We start from the raw sequence: 20,281 nt of genomic DNA, 5'->3' as shown, positions 1-20,281 counted from the left end.
AATGTAAAATCTCGAAAATAAACCATGAACTTCGAAAAGATATTTCAAACAGTTTTACTTCTCAACATATTTACATTATGAATTCCAAAGGATTATCCAATGTATATAATAAGATTTTTTTTTAACCGCCTACATACAAAAGTAAGCAGGGTTGGCAAGAGCCATGGTTGTTTTTGAAAATGCCAAAAATCCGTTTTTTGGGGGGAGTTTAAACTAGGCTTTTTTGGTTTAAACCAGGTTTTTTTGGGTTTAGATATTTTGCTTTATGTATTTATATTACATATTGACAGAAATAAGTTTGTTTCGCCTTGGTGTTATTATGCAACAACGGGGTTATGCTGGAAGAGGTCACATAAGCTTAAAGAAGTTCGGTCAGTAAATTTCTTAAATTGAGAAACTCCCGCCCTAGCCACCGGGAAAATCCCGTCATTACTCTAAATGTAAAACAATAACGGAAAAAATCCTGTTATTGCTTTGCATGTAAAATTTAAAGGTCAACGTATCATAATCAGTACGCTAAAACTGAGGTATTAAATTACAAATTTAGTGCGTACATATCATTGAAAGTACAATCCAAGCTAATGTTGGAAGCTACGTAGTAGGGATGGTATCGAGACGAGACGAGACGAGACTTTGTACAGTCTCGGTCTCGTCTCGGTTTAAAAATAGCTGTCTCGGTCTCGGTCTTGTCTCGAATCAAAAATCGCCGTCTCGGTCTCGGTCTCGTCTCGGTCAACAAATGCTTGTCTCGATCTCGGTCTCGGTCTCGAGGGCCAAATCTCGGTCTCGTCTCGGTCTCGTCTCGAAAGTCTCGTAATAAATAGGTGAAATTAAAATTGTAAAAGTATTATTATTGTAAAGTCTATCGTTTCTGCTTCTTATTTTTGGCCTTATTCTAGACTTAGAATTATAGTATGGTGTACTTCTTCAGAGCTAACTTGCTAGCGCTTATGCCTTCCATGCGTGTGTTCCAGTTTCAATCATCAGTGGGTATACTATATCTGGGATAAAATTCTAATAGTAACCCATATTTCACTTTCAGCAAAAGACTTTCTCATATGGCCTCAGTACTGCTTATACAATTAAACTCTATTAAATTAACTTCAGTACTATACAGTAGTTTATTTCCTTCCTTAGAGTAAGAATTGTTCAATACATTCTAACGAATAACGGAACACATAGCAGCATGAATGTATTTAATCGTACCGAAATTGAAATTTTACAATTTCTCATTTATTATCCAATTCATTCTGTTTTGACTGTCATTTTAAAAACATAATATAACGTTCATTATCTGAACAAATAGGGTAAATTTTTACTACAATATATTATTTTGTTTAAAAATGATCAAATGCTTTATTACCGTTTCACATATACGTGTTTAATTGATACCTTATAACACGAAATTCCTGAACTTTGTGGTGGGAGCTACGGCACTCATCTTTGCTATGTGTGGCCTCGGGTTGCATCACGAAACAAGTTAAATTCGAAGTCAGTTGTTTCGCATAGTTCGCGTCTAAATTTAAGTACATTCTGTTTCTTATACAAGTTCCTAAAGTTGTAATGCATTACATACGCATACGTACATCCACTGCCGTAACATAGATTAAGCTTATTCCTGAGCTCTTGGCGGTGCATGTGATCTTTATTCGAAAAAAACAATCGTGCGTTCATTACTTTGAAATTTTATATTGATTGAAAATTACTTGCGAAATATGAACATACATATTATATAAGTATATAGGTAATTCGAGCTAGCTGTATGTATTTTCTCTCTCTCGCCAAAACAAGTGATTCTTAACTTTCTAGTTTTCTTTTGTATTCATTTTCGTAGTTTGCAGCAACATGAAGTATTAAATAGTCAAAAATATTTTTTTTCTCTGTATGACTTTCGTTAAAATTTTGGATCCAATTTTACCCTACCTTACCTAGTAAATTTATACAGTATATATGAACATTAGTGGTAGACTATGTTAAGTTACTTTTTGGTCAAATTGAGTTAGAATACTTTTTTTTAATAGACTATGTTTTTTCTAGTGGTGTAATAATGTAAGTCTAAAGCCAACTTACTACTTTGTAACTACTTAGTATAGTTTGAAAAACAGTATTATAGATCTTAGTTAAGGAACCGGTTTTTCGCTTCTCCTGTAAAATTACGAAATTATGACTTGGTTTAGTTTGCCTCTGAGGTCTCGATATAAAATCATCACCATCATCATAATCAAGCATTATCAATCCACTGCTGGATGAAGTCTTCCCAAGTTTTCTCTACAACTATCTATCTTGGGTAATTCTTTTCCAGGTTACTCCCCAGTGGTTCCTGATTTTGTCACAATTTCTTGTATGCGGACATTTCCTAGGCTGTTTTTGTCACGTGGTATACAATCTAAAATTGTTTTCGTCTATCGATCATAATTTCGTCTTGCAATATGTGCATCACATTTTCCGGTCTATTTTAAACATTATTTCATTAGTATCAGTCATTAGTTGCCAAATAATTCATTTCTATATATTTGGGCTACAAATAGTTCATATCCTCTACTTTTGAAGCACAGACACGCTACTTTTTGATCTTCTGATTTGGCAACACTGACTCAATTATTTAAATCAACACACTGTAAGAACCCCCATTTGCTGTAATGCCTAGTACGCTTGATTTTGGTTCGCATGGTCCCGAGTTCGATTCCCGGTGGCGGTAATGTTCAACGACCGAAGTTTTTCGGATTCCACTATGATCAGTAACTCCACGTCTCCTTTGGCCGCCATAGCATAATCGTGAGACGTTAAACTAAAATAAAACAAACCAAAAGTCAACACAATGTGTATTACTAACTGTAAGTCTTTGAATAATTGCATATAGCTATATGGTATGGATCGAGTTTGAGGTGGTCGGTGGTCAAACTATAACAAATGAAATGCAGTTAGGGTGTATTTAAAATTTTAATAAAGCAGTGTTTTAATCTAAAAAATACAGCAGGCCTAAGGCTTAGGGAGAATAACTAGTGCTACTGAAAAGTTGTCAGTTACGTTTAATTTCAGTTACAATTTGCTTTTACATGTATTGCTGGAACGATAACTTTGACATTAACATTATAAGTAGCCCAAAGACTATGAAAAACATCGTGTTTGGAAAATATTCTTGCACCATAAAACAAATTACGAGTAATTTTAAAATATTTTGCACTTTAGCTACGTTATTTGCACTATATTGATAATAATATTTAGCAATATATTTAAGTTCGCAACACTGCATAAAATTATGTAACTGCGACTTGTTGTAATTAAAACTACTGAACACTAATGTTATAATGTTCCTGCTATTTGAGTTATTAGAGATCTCCAAAATGTAGATGTTAGTGATATGTATTGTCCTTTGTTACACTGAATAATATATGTGTTTTTGTGGTTTAATTTAATATCTAAATTAGAAATATAGCTCTTTCGTGGCTAAGCAGGTAGCCTATGGCGTGAGAGACCCGGGTTAGATTCCCGGCGGGAGCTCGTGTGGTTTAGATTCAACGTTAATCAGTAGGTTCAGTCTCATATAACCTCGCTGCTGAAAGAGGCATTAAACTCAATTAAAAAATGAAATGAAAATTTTCAGTTTTACGTCCCACGGTTATGCCGGTTAGGCTAAAGGAGACTGTGATGATGAGAGTTGAATGAAATGGTGGAATGAATAAAGTGGGAGGAAACGGGAGAACCCCGAGAAAACCCACGCACTAAACTAAATTAACTGAACAGAATTATGTAATATCAAACGTAGTGCAATTTGAGAAATTACAACTTTATATTGCGTTGGTAACATTGCTTGTTTATTTAGTGGTATGGCAGAGTATCTAGAATTTCCCCTTCCATATTTCACACAGCATGTTAAAAAAATTCAGCATTTTTAATATATATGACTATTATATATAACTAGATGAAATACCCATTTTTCGCATGGGACCAGTATTTGGAAGTCAAGGTCTGTGGGAGTATCACTATCTCAGCAACCGCGAAAACTATGTATTTGACACTAATATCGGTCATTTTGTATTATTTTTACATGTCTCGGTATCCCTCCTGTGAACTCCGGCCCGCAGCTGAATGGGGTGAGGCTTTTTCTTGATCTGAGGCCTGGGACATGATACTTGTCACCCAAATTTCGTAACTCTTGGACTCTCGTCTGGTCCCCAGGCCGCACACAGGCAATCAGAAAGACAGGCACGCAGACACACAGACAAACAAACTCTTCCTTTTACTTATATTAGATATGATATACAGGCGAAGATGCAAGGGGAGTGTTAAAGGGGTTATACCTCCCCTTGACGCTCAGCTATACACTGTATAAAATGGACTTCAATCCTACTTCTTTGTTTACACTGGATAAAATGTCAAACTATGGTTTAGCCCCTCCCTCGATCATATCCTGGATCCGCTATATATATATATATATATATATATATATATATATATATATATATATATATATATATATATATATATATATATATATATATAGGTTGAGAGAGGGAGAGACAGACAGAGATGACTATACACATCAGCAGTGGATTTTGTTTCGGGAGAGGCTTAATAACGAGTAAGAAATATTTGTGTTGTACTTGCAATGCGAAAAAATGATCACAAATCTATTTCGGGAGGGGCTTCAGTCTGATAGCCATCCCCTAAATACGCCACTGAACATTAGTCAACCGTTCCCATATTACCTAATACAGCAACGAAAGAAATTTTGAGTAAAGTTCAATCTTAATAGTTGTCTATATCAATATTCGAGACGAGACCGAGACTTTCGAGACTGACCTAAGTCTCGTCTCGGTCTCGTCTCGATTTATAGAGCCCCGTCTCGGTCTCGGTCTCGTCTCGGTAGATAAAAGGCAGTCTCGGTCTCGGTCTCGTCTCGGTATATAAAAGGCCGTCTCGGTCTCGTCTCGATAATTCGAGACGATACCGAGACGAGACCGAGACTAGTCTCGGTCTCGGTACCATCCCTACTACGTAGGCAATCGGTAAATTTTGTCAATTTATATCAGTATATTTAAGCAACCTTGGCTTCTTTATAAAACAACAGGCATTCAGGCATGCAGAAATATACAATTTAGTTTCGTTTCGTATGTTCAGGCTTAACATCCTTACGTAATACCGAGGTTATCAAGGAGAAGACTTTCGCTTAAAGTGACATCCGAACCGCTACTTTGTTTACGCATGAAAGAAGGGTTGTGGTTCGACGGAGAATTGAACATGGGACACCTTGATTAAAAGGTGAAAAGGAAATAAAACTAATGCAGATGGTTTGATGTATGGAAACATCACCATGAAGTTCACACGATTCGCATTTTTCGTACCTTTTATTTTTTTTCGGTTTAAAACAGTTGTTTATTTAAAAAAAAGAAGAAAAACAGCTGGTGTAGAGCGTTTACCTCTGGTGCTTGGGGTCTCGGGTTCAAACCCTGCTCCCGCCAAGTGAACTTTGTGGTGGACAAACACCGTGTGCGTGGGTTTTCTCGGGGCTCTTCCGTTTCCTCCCACTTTCTTCATTCCACCATTTCATTCATTACTCATTATCACCGTCTCCTTTAGCCTAACCGGCAAAACCGTGGGATGTAAAACTCAAAATTTCATTTCATTTTCCAATTGTCCGGCTCCGATTTCAATGAAATTTTTATTGCTGATAGAGGACATGTATTCATTACTTGTGATGACAGAAATTTTTGCCATGGTGCATGTTTTCTATTTTTTAATACTTTTTAAATGTTGTGATGTGGTTAATAGAGATTACTGCAGAAGTCCCTTACTACCCTTTGTAAACGGAGTGTTAATGAAAGAACAACCATGTAGATACGTATAGAGCCTAGAGGGAAGTCATATGGTAGGTATGACCTTGACGGCAGCCATCTTGAAATCCGCCATTTTGAATTAAGGTCAAGTTTTTTAAATAGGAATACGGTATTATGATACATCATTTCGGGCTAGAATTTAATCAGAAAGACAATAGTGAAGTTAGTTTTAAGATGCGCCCATTTGCTGAAAAGTTACAGGCATATTAATTGTTTATACTTACGATGTGCGTAAGGCCCTTACCTCCGCTTCTAACCCGCGTATTAATGATAATAAATGGATAAAGGTTTCGGTAATACATATTATGCCTAGAGGGAAGTGATACGATAAGGTTATCATTGACGGCAGCCATCTTGAAATCCGCCATTTTGAATTAAAGTGAAGTTTTGAAAAATGAAAACCATAGCATGTGGCACCCAATTTTAATAGTAAATTTTCCCCAAAGCCAATGGTATGCTTATTTTTGTTCTATAGTTAACCAGTATGAATTTATGACTCTTCTAATGTGCACGAAACGTCCATTATTCGATCTTTCAAATTGGAAACACTCCTGTTTTAAGATTCCAACTGGCACTTTGCAATTGTTTCCATGGCTCATGTTTTCTAAATTTATTACATTTTTTAAGAGTTGCGATTTGTCTGTTCATGAATAGTGTTTGGATAAGCATCCAGATATCTTTCTGAATTTTGAAGACTTGCCATGTAATTATTAATTTCATATTTCCTATACCTGTCCTTCAAAAACTCATTTACTGACATGAATCATCCCAGAACGAAAGTACTCCAACTTTGTATTCAGGTAATACCAGAGACGTAGTTTGTAATGGATAGTAGATAAGACGAGAAATAAGTTGAAACTTCAATTCAAGAAAGGAAACGAAATGTGATTGTTGTGTAAATCAATGGTCTTTTGTTTTGTTTTATGTTTATTTGTTTCTTGTATACCGTCAAATGGGGTGAATAGAAACATGGGGGTGAATAGAAACAAAACTCCCAGATTAGTTTTGGATTTATCTGGACGATAAATTAATCAAGAAAACTGAAATTTCTTAACATAGTCTTATACGGCTAAAGTGTCCAGGGCAGAGACAAAATGTTTTACTGAGTTGGGAACACTGAGGTAGACGGCAGTAGCATTAATGTGTTACTGAAATCTTACACGGTATTTTAGCGCTCCTTAAACTTTCTTAGTAAGTATGACATTTTCATATTTGTTGCATTTGAACATATGCCTATTTTGTAGTTTGTTGTTTCATTTACTGACGTTCATAGTAAAAGTTTTCCTTTTGTAAATTATTTTTAATCAAAATTTAACTTTACTGGGTTATTGTTATGATTTTTAATTAGTGGGGTGAATAGAAACACTTCTTGGGAAATTCTTGAAATTTCTCAAGGAGTGGAAAATTCTTGAGGAGCAGAAAAAAGGACCCGATAGGAATGTATCAACCATCTCTAAGAACAAATTTCCAAGTCTTCTGAAAAAAAAAAAGTGTGAAACTGAAGGAGGAAAATATCAGGGCTGGATTTGAAAAGTATGGAATTTTTCCCCTTTGTCGAGACCAAATACTGAGGATGTTGCCAAAAAAAGACAATGAACGAGAAGAAACAGAACAGCAAAAGTCATCTCAGACTGTAAACCGTTCCCTTATGGATCTTCTCAGGAGCATGAGAGAAGATGAAAAAATTAAATAAGGGAAGAAGAGAGTACGAATAGATGTTTCTGGTAAGAGTTTTGGTTTGTTTTCTGAAAATGATACATTCAGTTCACAATCAATATCTTCTCCGATACCCTAACTATATTGTTATGGTATCGGAGAAGATATTGATTGTGAACAATCGGACAAGGTGTTAGAAAATCGTAGTAACAAAAGAAAGGCGTTACTATGAATATAAATAATGAATAATTGTGTTGTAGGAATGTAAGCCATAAGTGGCTGATGTTATGCGTATGTTTAAGAGAAGCTAGAGCCAAATGGTATTAATATTTGGGATTGATGAGCCAAGAGTGGCTAGTGATATCTTAGGTTGAAGAGCCAAGTGTGGCTTCTGATATTTTTAGGTATATGGTAAAGCCAGGTGTGGCCTATGTTATTGGACTAGTTTTGGGGATATAGAAAGATTTCTGTATTAAATGTAGTGGTATAAGTCAATTAAAGGTAGACTAAACAACAAGCGGTATAGTCATTCATTGATAGACTCTGGTAGATTTTGAAATTTAATTAAAAGTAAATATTTTGGGCTTGTAAAAAGACAATATCCTAACAATATACACTTTATTGTAGGATATTTGTAATTTACTAAAATTAAAAAGTGCGGGTGAGGGTGGCAAAGACTTTCAATACATAAATTGCTTTCGATTTTACTTTCAGATAGTAACGATGATGATAGGTGACAATAACTTGTGCTCATTGGCATGTTTCAATTCAACCCTCCACTCAGCGAAGAACCATCAGCTAAAAATTCAGACGGCTCTTGATTATTTAGAGAAAAATCTTCCACGAACATTCGTTAATCTCATTCCAGTAATAGGTAAGTAGAAAGTCTCAATTGGTTTTCTTTGAGTTATTTGGAGTCGAACATCTCATTTTAGCACCAAACCCACAGAACATTATATTTAAATGTATAGATTAAAGTAGAGTTCCGACATATGTAGGTTCCGGCCGGGGAATCAACCTGAGACTACGCGCGCATATAAAATAAATGTATTAGGCATGTTAAATCATTTGATTGTTTTGATGTCCTAATTAACTCTCAAAACCTTACAAACCACATAAACAGAAAAATGCATTAATAATTCCATTTGAGTGACACTTTTACAAGTTGCAGTGAAGTGTATTTTAGTGATAAAGCATTGGAAAACACTTAGTGGTAACATAATCACTGAAAAATGAATATATGCATAAATTATGTTAGGTTGTTACCGACAGGAAACAATAGGAGAAATGTTCACATTATATGCATTGAAATGATCTTTGTTCTGTGTCTAAATAATCTGAAGGAGAATTATTGTGTTAACCAAAATGAAATGAAATCTTTGAGATTTACGTCCCACGTTTATGCCCGCTAGGCTAAAGGAGACAGTGATGATTTGAAATGAATGAAATGATGGAATGAAGAATATGGGAGAAAACGGGAGAACCACGAGGAAACCACGCACACGGTGTTTGTTCACCACAAAGTTCACTTGGCGCGAGCTGGGATCGAACCACGGACCTAATGCACTGTGCTAAGCAAGATAAACATTTTGAACGAAATACAAAATAGGTTATAAGTGCATGAAGTGATATATGTGGTGTTTAAATTTGTTTAAACAATTTTCTCACGACTCACGTGTTTGCCCATCCAAGTTTTCACACTCTTTGAATAAGAAGAAATTACTTACAGAATGTCAACTTATTTCCCACCATAGGGGGACTTTAGGTAAAATTAAGATAAACAGCATTCGAATTTGAAGAACGCACATACTACCAATTTATGGTTACGAGTATCCGACTTTCAAATGTCAGAATAATACTTCAGATGACTATGATGTAGTTTTTAAAAAATATTTTTTGATACTTATTCATCTCATGTACCGCCGTGACTTTTTCGTTTCCGCCGTTTTCGTATTTTTAACATTAAAAAAAATGTGTATTGGTTATTTAGCTAATGGTTTTGATCATCTTACTTTTAAAATAATCTAATGTTTTGGTTGGTGAAGGAATTAGATCAAAATAAATATAGTACTTTAAAATAAACTTAGTGTTAAGTGTATTATCTTAATTTTGTGAATTTACATATTTACTATTGTGTAGTTTACTATTCTTTCGTTAAATTACCTGTTTCTTCAGCCGAGGAATTATAATGGCCAGGAGCAGACTGTCAAACTTTGGTCTACATGGCTAAGAGATAAATTTGGCCCATCGTCAAGACTGGCCGACACGACTCAGCCAGTGGTGCTATTCAGCCGGTTCGCACCGATTCGCTAGAACCGGTTGTTAAAATATTTCGAGTTCGCAGAACCGTTTGTTATACCTAGGATTAGTAAAGTTTAGTTTAACTATGGTTGTTCTTAGAAATTCTTACAGCTACAGGCTTAAACATTGTCTCTCAGAACAGTTCAGATATTAAGAATGAGAATTGGAATCACATTAGAGTAGTGGTAAGAGTTATTTATATTTGAAACGCATACATACCATTATCAACAATTGTCGAACCCTTGCTGGATTAAGGTCTTTCCAATACTTTTTGACAACCATCTATCTTGGATAATCTGTTTCGAAGATATTTGCAGTGCTAGCTAATTTCGTCACACCACCTAGTATTTGGATGCAGTGAAGGTCTGTTACTTGTCACTTATGATACCGAGTAAAAAATTGCTTTTGTCTTCCTTGTATGGTTATGTCTACATACAGAGAGAGAGAGAGAGAACCGGTTGTTAAAAAAATTAGAATAGCACCATTGGTCTAGCTATACTTTGTGTTTACTATCTAGTTAGTGATTAAGGTAAAGGTTACAAACCAAATATTTTTCCTGAAAAAGTAATTTTGTCTTTATCATGCTGGCCTACCCGGCAATCGCTAGGTACTGGTACCAGATGTGCCAATTCGCCCCAAATAGTGGCTTTGTTAACATACAGACTAACTCTTCAGAATTCTCAGCGAGAGAACCCGCACAGTTATTAGAGCACGGTAGCCACATAATTTTCAAATAGCTTTCTTAACTATTATTGTTTTTCTTCATTTGTAATAACCGTAACACATTGCTTGTTTCCCTAGTGATTCATAACTACTTATCACAATTTGTCTAAATGACAAGTGAGAAGTTTTCAGCTTTGTGTAAGCAGCTGAACGAAAATGGCAATTCTAATATTGTACTGTTATTAAAAAGCAATTGATAATGGGATAATAATCAGTATTATGATTAACTATTCTTACTATTACAGATGTAACTGTTGTCAAGCATTTTGTGATCAAGAATCCTTTTGTCTGCCTCTTCGCTCATTCACAAATGTGCTTATGTGCATATGTTGAAGAGAAAAAGATATCTCGCATGGCAAAAGAATACCAGAAAAGTTTACAGGAATTGGTATGTATAATCATGTGATAGTTTAAAGTGAAAACTTCCTATCTTTCTGTAGTCTCTAATGCTAAATGTGTACCTACGACAGGGCTGTATTAACATTATTGCGCCTCCTGAATATCAAATTATATTGGTGTAGAAAATTTAAGACAGTGAAATGAATAATTAATACTTAAGCGGAAGTAGAAAATTAAAATAATACATAAGTTTCAGTTGCAGTTAATATAATTATGGTTGATTTGATTAGATTTAAAAATTTGCTACACGCCAAAACTTGCTACACCGGGCCATGGCTCATCTTGACCCATGCATAAATTCGGCCTTGATCTCTGACTTTAAAAACTGTTAATCCTTCTAAACGTTCATCAAATTCAGAACTGGAGATAGAATAGATTAATACCTTGGCTTATAATGAAGATCCCATAGAGATTAGCAAGATGTGTCTTTAATTCAATGCATTGATTAAAGGACAGAATTTTTTAACGGAAGATGATGGCTACTTTCAATTTGACTCTGTTCATAATATTACTCTGCTCATTAGCTAATACGTACCATAGATGTCTACTTTATTTTGTTGCATAATATGTACAAAATGTCGTTCCAGGCTTATGGTAACGGATTCGATAACTAGATAGTACCATGCGTGAACACGTCCGAGAAGTTATTGCAGGTAGTTCGAAAGTACTGCAAGTTAACTTGCAAACTGTTGTGTATATAGTATAGTAGTATAGTAGTATAGCATGATCATATAGTATAGCTCCGAAAATTAACCCTTTCGGGATGGCTATACTTATGCCTTTTCCGACATTGATTATAGTTATAGCAATGTGCGAATTTGTATTTCTCCCTCTCCCTCTCCCAGGAGGGAAGGGATTTTATCATATACGCATATATATAAACAAGTATTGCTATTCATATTATAATTATAATACTATATTCTCTTCGTGTTGCAAACGTGTAGATACTTCTAGGTGAAACTAGATTACTACTTTGTGTGAATGCTGTGACACTGATACAACGGCAACGGCGTACAACGGGTTATCGTAAACTTTAATTATCACCATCTAGCGGCTTCCACTGACGCTACTTCGGACACATGAGCGGGTGCATTGTTCCCAAAGAGAAGGATCACTTTAGTGAACATCCCGCGACGTTTTTCCTTAGCATCATCTCGTAACTTTTCTCAGAAGGAAGAGCAATAGTGTGTGCCGTGATAGTAACTCCCTCCTAAAACCAGTCCGGAAGAATGATCCCATGACAATAAATAAATAAATAAAATATGATCTTACCAACATACTTTTTGAGAGAGATGCACTACTTGATATCTCTTTTTGCCTCAAAATCATATAGATAGATCCAACATTCGTCAATAGTTATCAGACCAGTAAAAAGATCCTCCTCATCTTGCTCCAAAAGATTAAACAAGTGACTGGACATGATACGTCGTATTTGTCTCTGAAGAGAAGTCAGCAAACGTGGAACACATGTTAACACCTTAATTTTCCACTCACTACCGTACTGAGTCTACTTTGCTGCATGATATTATGAACAGTTATTCGTGGGTCTTGCACTTTGATTTTCTTCACTATGGAGGTGGCGTTCGTGATTGATGGACGTTTGGCTTTCCACCACCTCACAACAGTGTCATAAGATGGGCAATCACCACAAAACACAAGCTTCATTTTATTATGCATTTACCAGGCGCTGTAATCCTTCACATACAGAATGATGGTCGTATTTCTGTGCATATGTACCGTGGCGACAAACTTTGCAAGGCATATTCTGCATACTCACACCTGTGCTTTTATAGGATGTTATGATATGTTGCCATTAGATTTCATTCCCACTCGCATTCAATACTCATTAACGGATCATTGGTCAACCACCAATATATTACTGCTGTTTTTGAGCCTATTTGTTGTGTTCTCAATGCTATCACATATGGCATGTAACATCCGACCATATTTAACTGATTTGTTTAGTCCTCGTGTTCACCGAAAATCTCACCCAATGAATATATCTAATCATGACCTCATAACGATTAGCCAATACTTAGGCCCCTGAGGGTACAACACATGAACTTTGGCAACATGTCAAAACCACTTGCAATACTCCAGAGCAGTGTTGGATTCAGCCATGTTCAAGGAGGGGCTAAGCCCCTCCTAGAATATATATGCACCCCCTAGAATATCTATACACGTGCATTAAAATATTTCCTGTTTTCTGTTCAATTTCTTTGCAAATAAAAGTCTTGAAAGTAAAGATTTACAAAGAATCTTAAAAACAAAAGCATTATAGTAAGGACTGGATAAAGACTGGATAAACAAAATAACTGGCAGCTCCGAACAAGGTTCAAATTAGCCTTCATTTTTCTTACTCATTCTTCACATATGCATTGCGTAGGTTTCGAGACGTTGCCTTCTTGCACTGTTGGGAGCAAGGGAGGTAGGCAAAAAGTCGAAAAAGAGAGTCTCTGACATGGAGGTGTAATGTGAGGGTTTTCCACACTGGTTTTTAAGAAAGGTTTCTGTGTTTTGTACTTCTTATGCATTCTGGCATTCGCCTGATGGGACTAAGGAAATTAGTGGGAAAAATTTGAGTTAGCATGGCCTTGCCGGACCAAATCCGAAAGCGTTTTTTATAAATTGATCCCTTAAATTTTTATTGCCCCCTTGTACAAAAGTCTGAATTCAACACTGCCTCAGAGTAATAGGCCATTTCTATTCCCCCTGTTTTCTGTTGTTGGAGCACTTCTTCATACTCATTTAGAGACGACACCTTTTCGCAACAATTTTGATATTTTGTAGCATTTATTATCAAAATTTTCACATTTATATCGCATTTATTTTTTTAAAATGTAGCACGTTTTTTTTTTATTTTAATATGGAACTTCTAAACAGTATATTTTTTGGTAGTAAGGTGTATATCTAATACAAAAATAAGGATATACCTTGATTAAATTTTTGCATTAATTTCTACATTTCAATGAATACATTAGCTAGAATGTGCATCTAAACACTTCCTCTAACCTTATCCTTAGTTAAAGGATAACATGCAGCAAGACATTACCAATTCTTCTTACAAGTTTGTTCTCCTGTCAGTAGCAATCATATTATACTTGGAAAAGAATCTCCTTGCATCAACGATCTAGACTGGCAACCATATTGAACGTAACGAGCTGACAGCAAAAGATCTGTTTTTTAACTTTAAAATTGTTTAACAATGATACAATGTCAACTTCCTATTCCTCACTGTTGAGAACTTCAATAGCCTTACTTTTAAGTTCACGGTAAGCAACCAATAGATCATGAACATTTTCACCACAAAACACAGTCAAGGATTTAAACAACAGTTCAGTTTATGTCTACATCTTTATGAAAAACAGTTTCTGAATCAAATAACTCGTAGAGTTTTTTTTAATGCAACGTTTTTTAAGTTAAATAATATTCAAAATGCGCTTTTTAGTTACTATTAACAATAATTAACAAGAATTTCACATTTTCGTTTTAATTTGCGTTTGTCGCAAGTAATGACGAATTTCGCAAAAGATTTGCTATAATATAAACGTGATTTCTGGCTCTGACGCTAAAACTTTGAGGTTTCCTGAAACATATATGCATTTTTTTAACGTTTCGCACATATCGCTTTAACGAAAAAGTGAGATGTCTCATTACAAATATCTTTCTGATGTTTCAATTTTAGGATTCCAGCAGTGAGATGTTAAAACTAGTAATACCATTTAATAGTTTTGTATAGCAAAATAGAACACACTCATCGCAACAGTACACTTTTCGTACTGAATGTTCCATGACTCAGAAACAGATGCTCGTACCAGCATAGTGAAATGCCCGTTGAGCCGATGAGCACTGCCGACAAAATTTTAATCGGTTTTCCACCGTTGTCTTTAAAACGTTAGCTTCTATGTAAGTCCGATCGGACCCACTGGAGTGGTCTAACAAAATATCCTCGTAGGTTCGATCGGACCCTCAATTTCTAATTCGTCAAGTTGTCGTTAGAGTATTTGTATTGTAAAATACTGCCCCTAGTGTTAATGAAACGTAGTGTTTCTATCACACACAATATAGGAGATATTTATGGTGTGAGGTTTTTGTTAGATGTTGCTGGTTAGCGCCGCTAGAGGCGCTCAATATCAATTAACAAGTATTTGCTGTTTTTGTAGGGCCGATCGGACCTACATGTTGCTTTCTAAATCACTTACTCTGATTTATTTTCAAAAGATGCCAGTATTGTGAAGTCCCCGACATTTACTGAATTTTTGGGAAGGTCTAGATTACTATATTATTATAACTAATGAGATCAAGTTCTGCGCATATTTCTTCGTTTTTCATTGCACAAAGAAATTGCCTATTAGCACCAAAAGCAAGAGGAACTCATCCACACTTTTCACACAAAGCTAGCTTGTTCATATAATGCTGAACAAAATGACTATCAAACAGAGTTGCCAGTTCAACTGTAATTTATCCCCTTTGCCCATAAACAAAAAATATACACATAGGTCCGATCGGACCCTTTTTTTCATGCGAGCGGATTCAATACATTGCCTTAGATTATGTTTCAACATTAATATTACGTTAAGAAAATGTGAACAAGACAAAAATAGTGTAAGTAAGTACGTTGGCACTTCCCCATTATTACTAACACCCTGCCTGTGACTCCTTCGATTTTCAGTCGTGTTGCAGTAGTCTATAATGGATCAAAATTAAGTCAAACTGGGCACCCTAGTTGTCATTGCTTATACTTCCTCTCACTTTGATAGAGATACGTTGATATTGCAATGCAAGTAAAATTTAGTACCTTTAAAAGTAGCAAACAGTTTGACTGTCAAGTTCAGGTCCATGACGTTCTCAGTATTCCATCAATAAAATGTTAGTGATTCCTACTTCAATAGTTTGCAAACTGTCTTCATTAGGCTACATACGTTGCTACTGATTGATTATTATTTCTTATTTTAGGTAGTTATAAATGAATTTCTATTTATTTATTTATTTATTTTAGGTTTCTAGTGGAAGGTATGATAATAATGATAACATTACAGTGGTCCTGCAGCCAGCTTTCATGAAGCAGAATGAAGCTAACTCCTTTGGAAATTTACCAGACGTTTCATTAATGACACCGGATTGTTTGCATTTTAACCAAAGGGGACATGCATTTGGTGAGTATTGAAATTAGATCGAGTAATCAGCAGTGATCGGATTGGCTCGGTAGGTATATCGGTAGTAAATTAAGATGGCCGAAAACCAAAGCAGTTGTAAGTAATAATAATAATAATAATAATGTTTAGATATTGAAGTATTGAAGTATACATAAGACAGAGCTATGTGAAAACCAAAACAATACTATAGGATTACTCAAGTGAAAAGAGGACTTTGACTGTAGCGACGTATCTAATTAAAATGGGAAAATATGTTTGCTAATACAGTGAAACCTGTCTATTTTGGCCACCATCGGTTCCATTGAAAAGTGGCCAACTTACAGAAGATAAGTGTGATTGGTGTATTTTTAAAACAGTATTTGTAGTATAACTTGATTGCAAATACGTATAACCATTTCCTAATTTCCTGTACGTGCTTTTAATTATCCACATCTTCCTTCACCCTGGCCTTTGACCTTCAAGAACAAATTGTGGGAATATATGCTTCTCTGGTCTGCAGTCACAAATACAGAACATCTGCCTCTCATATGAGAATTAGGGATGGCCAAAATTTTTCGGATCCGGATATCCCGAATCCAGCGAGATCCGGATCTCGGATCCGAAACTCAGATCCGAACCTCGGATCCTGATTTGAAATTCGGATCTCGGATCTGGATCCGAAATTCGAATCTCAGATCTTGATTCGTATCCAAACCTACATGTGAAATTGTGATGATAAAATTGAATATCTAAAATATGTCAAAACTTTTTTCGGATTCACTAATATAGAAGGTTGCTGTGCTTTTAAATGTTTCCATAACACGTTTGTGCTACCTTTGTTCTAATTTTATTTTAACCTTGCAATATTTACATGTTGCACTTTCTGTCGAAGTCTCTTTAGTAAAATGTTTTCAAGTTTGACTTCTTCCCATTTCAGAGTATATTGAACTGTCTGAAAACTGATGTAAATGGTAACAAATTCTTCTGTTTAGCTCCTCTTCGAAACTTAATGTTAGCTTCACATTGAAAATATTTATTTTATTCTTTAGAAAATAAACTTTCTTATTATCTCATATACAAATGAAATATCTTTTAGATAAGGCCCTTCTAATCGCAGGAATACTAGACAAAACAAACTCTTTATTAATAGTAGTTTCTGACTCACTAGAGTCCAACCATCAACAAATGTAATAATGAATATCTTTCATTTCGAAGGTATATACAACAAAAAATATAGCCTGGTTGGCGTGGAACAACAGTAGACTTTTAAACATACACACGAGAATTTCAGGAGAGTGATATGGTTGTGTTCGTTGTGTGACTTTATTACCTAACTTATGTTTGCCTTTCTGAGGTCGGGAGTTTGTTGGAGTAAATATAAAAGAGATTTCTTTTATTTCTTCTTAACCCTCCACTTTTCTTTAGTCATACATTGCAGGACGTAACCAAAACATATCCATGCATCGTATCATTGAAGCGATTTGTCTGGATTCTGAGTTTAACGTCCCGTTCAGGAGCGAGGCTATATGAGACGTGGACCTACTGATTAACGTGGAATCCGAACCACATGAACTCCCGCCGGGAATCGAACCCGGGACACCCACGCCAAAGGCGCGTACGCTAACCGCTTAGCCAAGAAGCGATTTGTGTTTTGTATATTAAAGTGTTCAAAAATATTTAACATATTCGCATTTGTTCATGTGATCTCAGGTTCAACTATCAGTGGAACATACATGAAAAAATTGAAAGCTGAAACAATATGAAAATAGTATTTAAAATCAGGAAATTGATATTAAAACTTTAGCTATCTGTTGGGACTGTAAGGCTGTAGTAAAATTAACCCACACGTTTCGTGGAGACATATTACGTCGTTATTGTTTATTTACTATAAGCTACCAGATACTTCCAAAGAGACCACTTTACACTGTAGTAATCAACAGATGAAAACAACATTGGAAAAGGAATGGAAGGTCTCCAGAGCCTTAGATCAAGGTACTAACCTAGTATTTGCCCAATATAACTGAGGATCAACCCTGGAAAATCCTCAGTCAGGATGGCTGGTCTCCGAATTCGAACCAACTCCGGTATTATCCAATTGCGAAGCAAGAATCCTAACAAGTAGCCTGAACTCGCTCCGTATTATTATTATTATTATTTAATTAACGTAATGTTTTAAAATCAGTGCAAATTAAACCCTACTTTCTTTATTGCTGATGTTATAGTTAATAAGCCTACATGAGACATCAGTCCCCCATCAAGAAAGAATACTAGTACTGGAATTCAGGAAGCGGGGGTGAAGAGATTAATGAGGATGAGGAAACTATGTACGATGCAAAAACTGAGTAATTATGACTTTATCACAGATATATTCACTTACATACGTCAATTAATATTTCTCTGATACACGGCACTCTTACTATCTATAGTGGCAGGAAAATGGCCCGCTTTTGTAAACGAACACACTATACTAAACGCAATGTTAGCTTGAGAGCCGAATCACAAGCGCATTAGTACATGTTGGCGCGCGAACCTTTTCGCAGGGAAGCCTTTGTATGTGTGTGTGTTTTGGTTGGGTTCTCATTCGCCAGGGTTTCAACTGGCGCTGCTCTGGGTCTGAGCAGTGATTTCTCGTTCTTTTCCTGCCGCTACGAAAAATGTTTCTTGGTTTATTTGTTTTTAATAATTCATGAAGACACCACGACAATAGTAATAAATGTATTGGAAATTCGCACGTGATGTATTTGCAATCCTCACAATTAAAACTCGAGAGCATGAAAACTATTTTGATTATTCATTTCAATTGATTAAGGTAAGAAAGGATAAGAAATGAAGTTACTCTCATATACCTACCTGGAAAAGGTCAATCATAAACAGAAACGCACAAGCAGCCACCCACATAATAAATTAAAATTACGATTTTTTTTTCTCAAAGCACAGTAACTCTACGTTTGCAATGAGTAAACCAGCTGCAAACAGGCAACAATCATATCAACAATTTCTTCAACAGTTTTATCTGCATATTTTTCTCTTAGTCGAGAGTACACATTGTTGACAATTTACTTTGCTTGACTAAAGAGGTTTCCCTTCCTCGTGTTTGCGATAATACTGAGAAGATAATTCGGATTCATTCATGATTTCAATTTCGCGCTTAACACTCTCCATGGTTTCAGTTTCACCACACCCACGTACCCACACTAACATGTGCGAAGACGATATTTGGCAGAGCAGTGTTACTCTCTGCACAAAAATTGCAGAAGTTACATGTGAGTCCCGTTCTTTCTTTTGTTTCATTCATCAGCAGGCATAAAAGTTTCTTAAGGGGTAGCAACTCTATTTAATATATATATCATATAAAAATATTAAGCCATTTCCTATCCATTGTGGACGATTTCTAACATTGATCAATTAACTAATTTTACTGGTCTTCTGTTTTTGATATAAGATTTTTCAAGTTTATAATCTTGCAACACTTGCAAGAGACTCGCATCTTAGCTACCGGCTTTTCACTCTTTTCTTTCCTTCTCTCTTTCCGATTCTGAGTCGTGACGTCATTTTCATAACGCGTTACTAATAAATCTAGTACCTTTTATTTTAAATATTGTTTCTGTATTACCATTTTTATATACTTGAACTCAATTAGCGCTTTGAATTGATCTCCTAAGTAATGTTTTACGTGTGTAACGTGAAGAACTATGTAACATGCGCGGAGTCGCCCGAATTGAAGTTGCGTATCTCGGCTATCAGGATAAGCTTGCGGCGGGTATAGGCACGTGCGTATAGCGCAATGTCCGTGCAAAGAAACATAGGTAAAACTTTTTAAAAAAGCAGAAAAATAGGGAAATCGAGGGAAAATGATAAACCGCACTTCAACTTTAAAAAAAAAGCTAAAAATAACTAAACTTAGAGCTACGAAAGACGCAAGGCGAATTTTATTGAAAAGATTGTTTTTCCTTAGTGATTAGTTGTGCTAACTATGAACATAAATTAAAAAGAAAACAAGTAGCTAGCTCTGAGTTTCGCAAACTAGTCGAAAAGAAAATATTGGATAAAATTTAATAATAAAGAAGGCATTTATGATAATTAAAAGAAACCAAATTCTTGGCACGACAGTCCTTTGGTTCCTACCAGCGGGCTTACGTTCAAAGTAGGGATGTGCAGTCAAAACATCGACACCCGAAGTCCCTAGTGCAGTCTTTCTAGACTGGAGTCCGCTACCTCTTACTTCAGATA

The 20,281-nt window shown here is 35.6% G+C and overlaps 1 protein-coding gene across 1 annotated transcript in view; it reads left to right on the top strand.

Moving 5' to 3' along the window:
- Positions 1 to 20,281, top strand: part of LOC145680398 (phospholipase B1, membrane-associated-like) — a 78,740-nt gene that overhangs the window by 29,885 nt on the left and 28,574 nt on the right. Inside the window, exons 5-7 of the mRNA XM_081750859.1 lie at positions 8,208 to 8,367; positions 10,763 to 10,905; positions 15,916 to 16,072. Of these exons, the coding sequence (XP_081606985.1) occupies positions 8,208 to 8,367; positions 10,763 to 10,905; positions 15,916 to 16,072 (460 nt within the window). The remainder of the gene's footprint in view (positions 1 to 8,207; positions 8,368 to 10,762; positions 10,906 to 15,915; positions 16,073 to 20,281) is intronic.

The sequence above is a fragment of the Thermobia domestica genome, chromosome 1 (genome assembly GCF_964235325.1).
Source record: "Thermobia domestica chromosome 1, izTheDome1.hap1.1, whole genome shotgun sequence".
Lineage (NCBI taxonomy): Eukaryota > Metazoa > Arthropoda > Insecta > Zygentoma > Lepismatidae > Thermobia > Thermobia domestica.
Note: the sequence above shows the minus strand (reverse complement) of the source record. Positions and strands in the feature narration are given on the sequence as shown.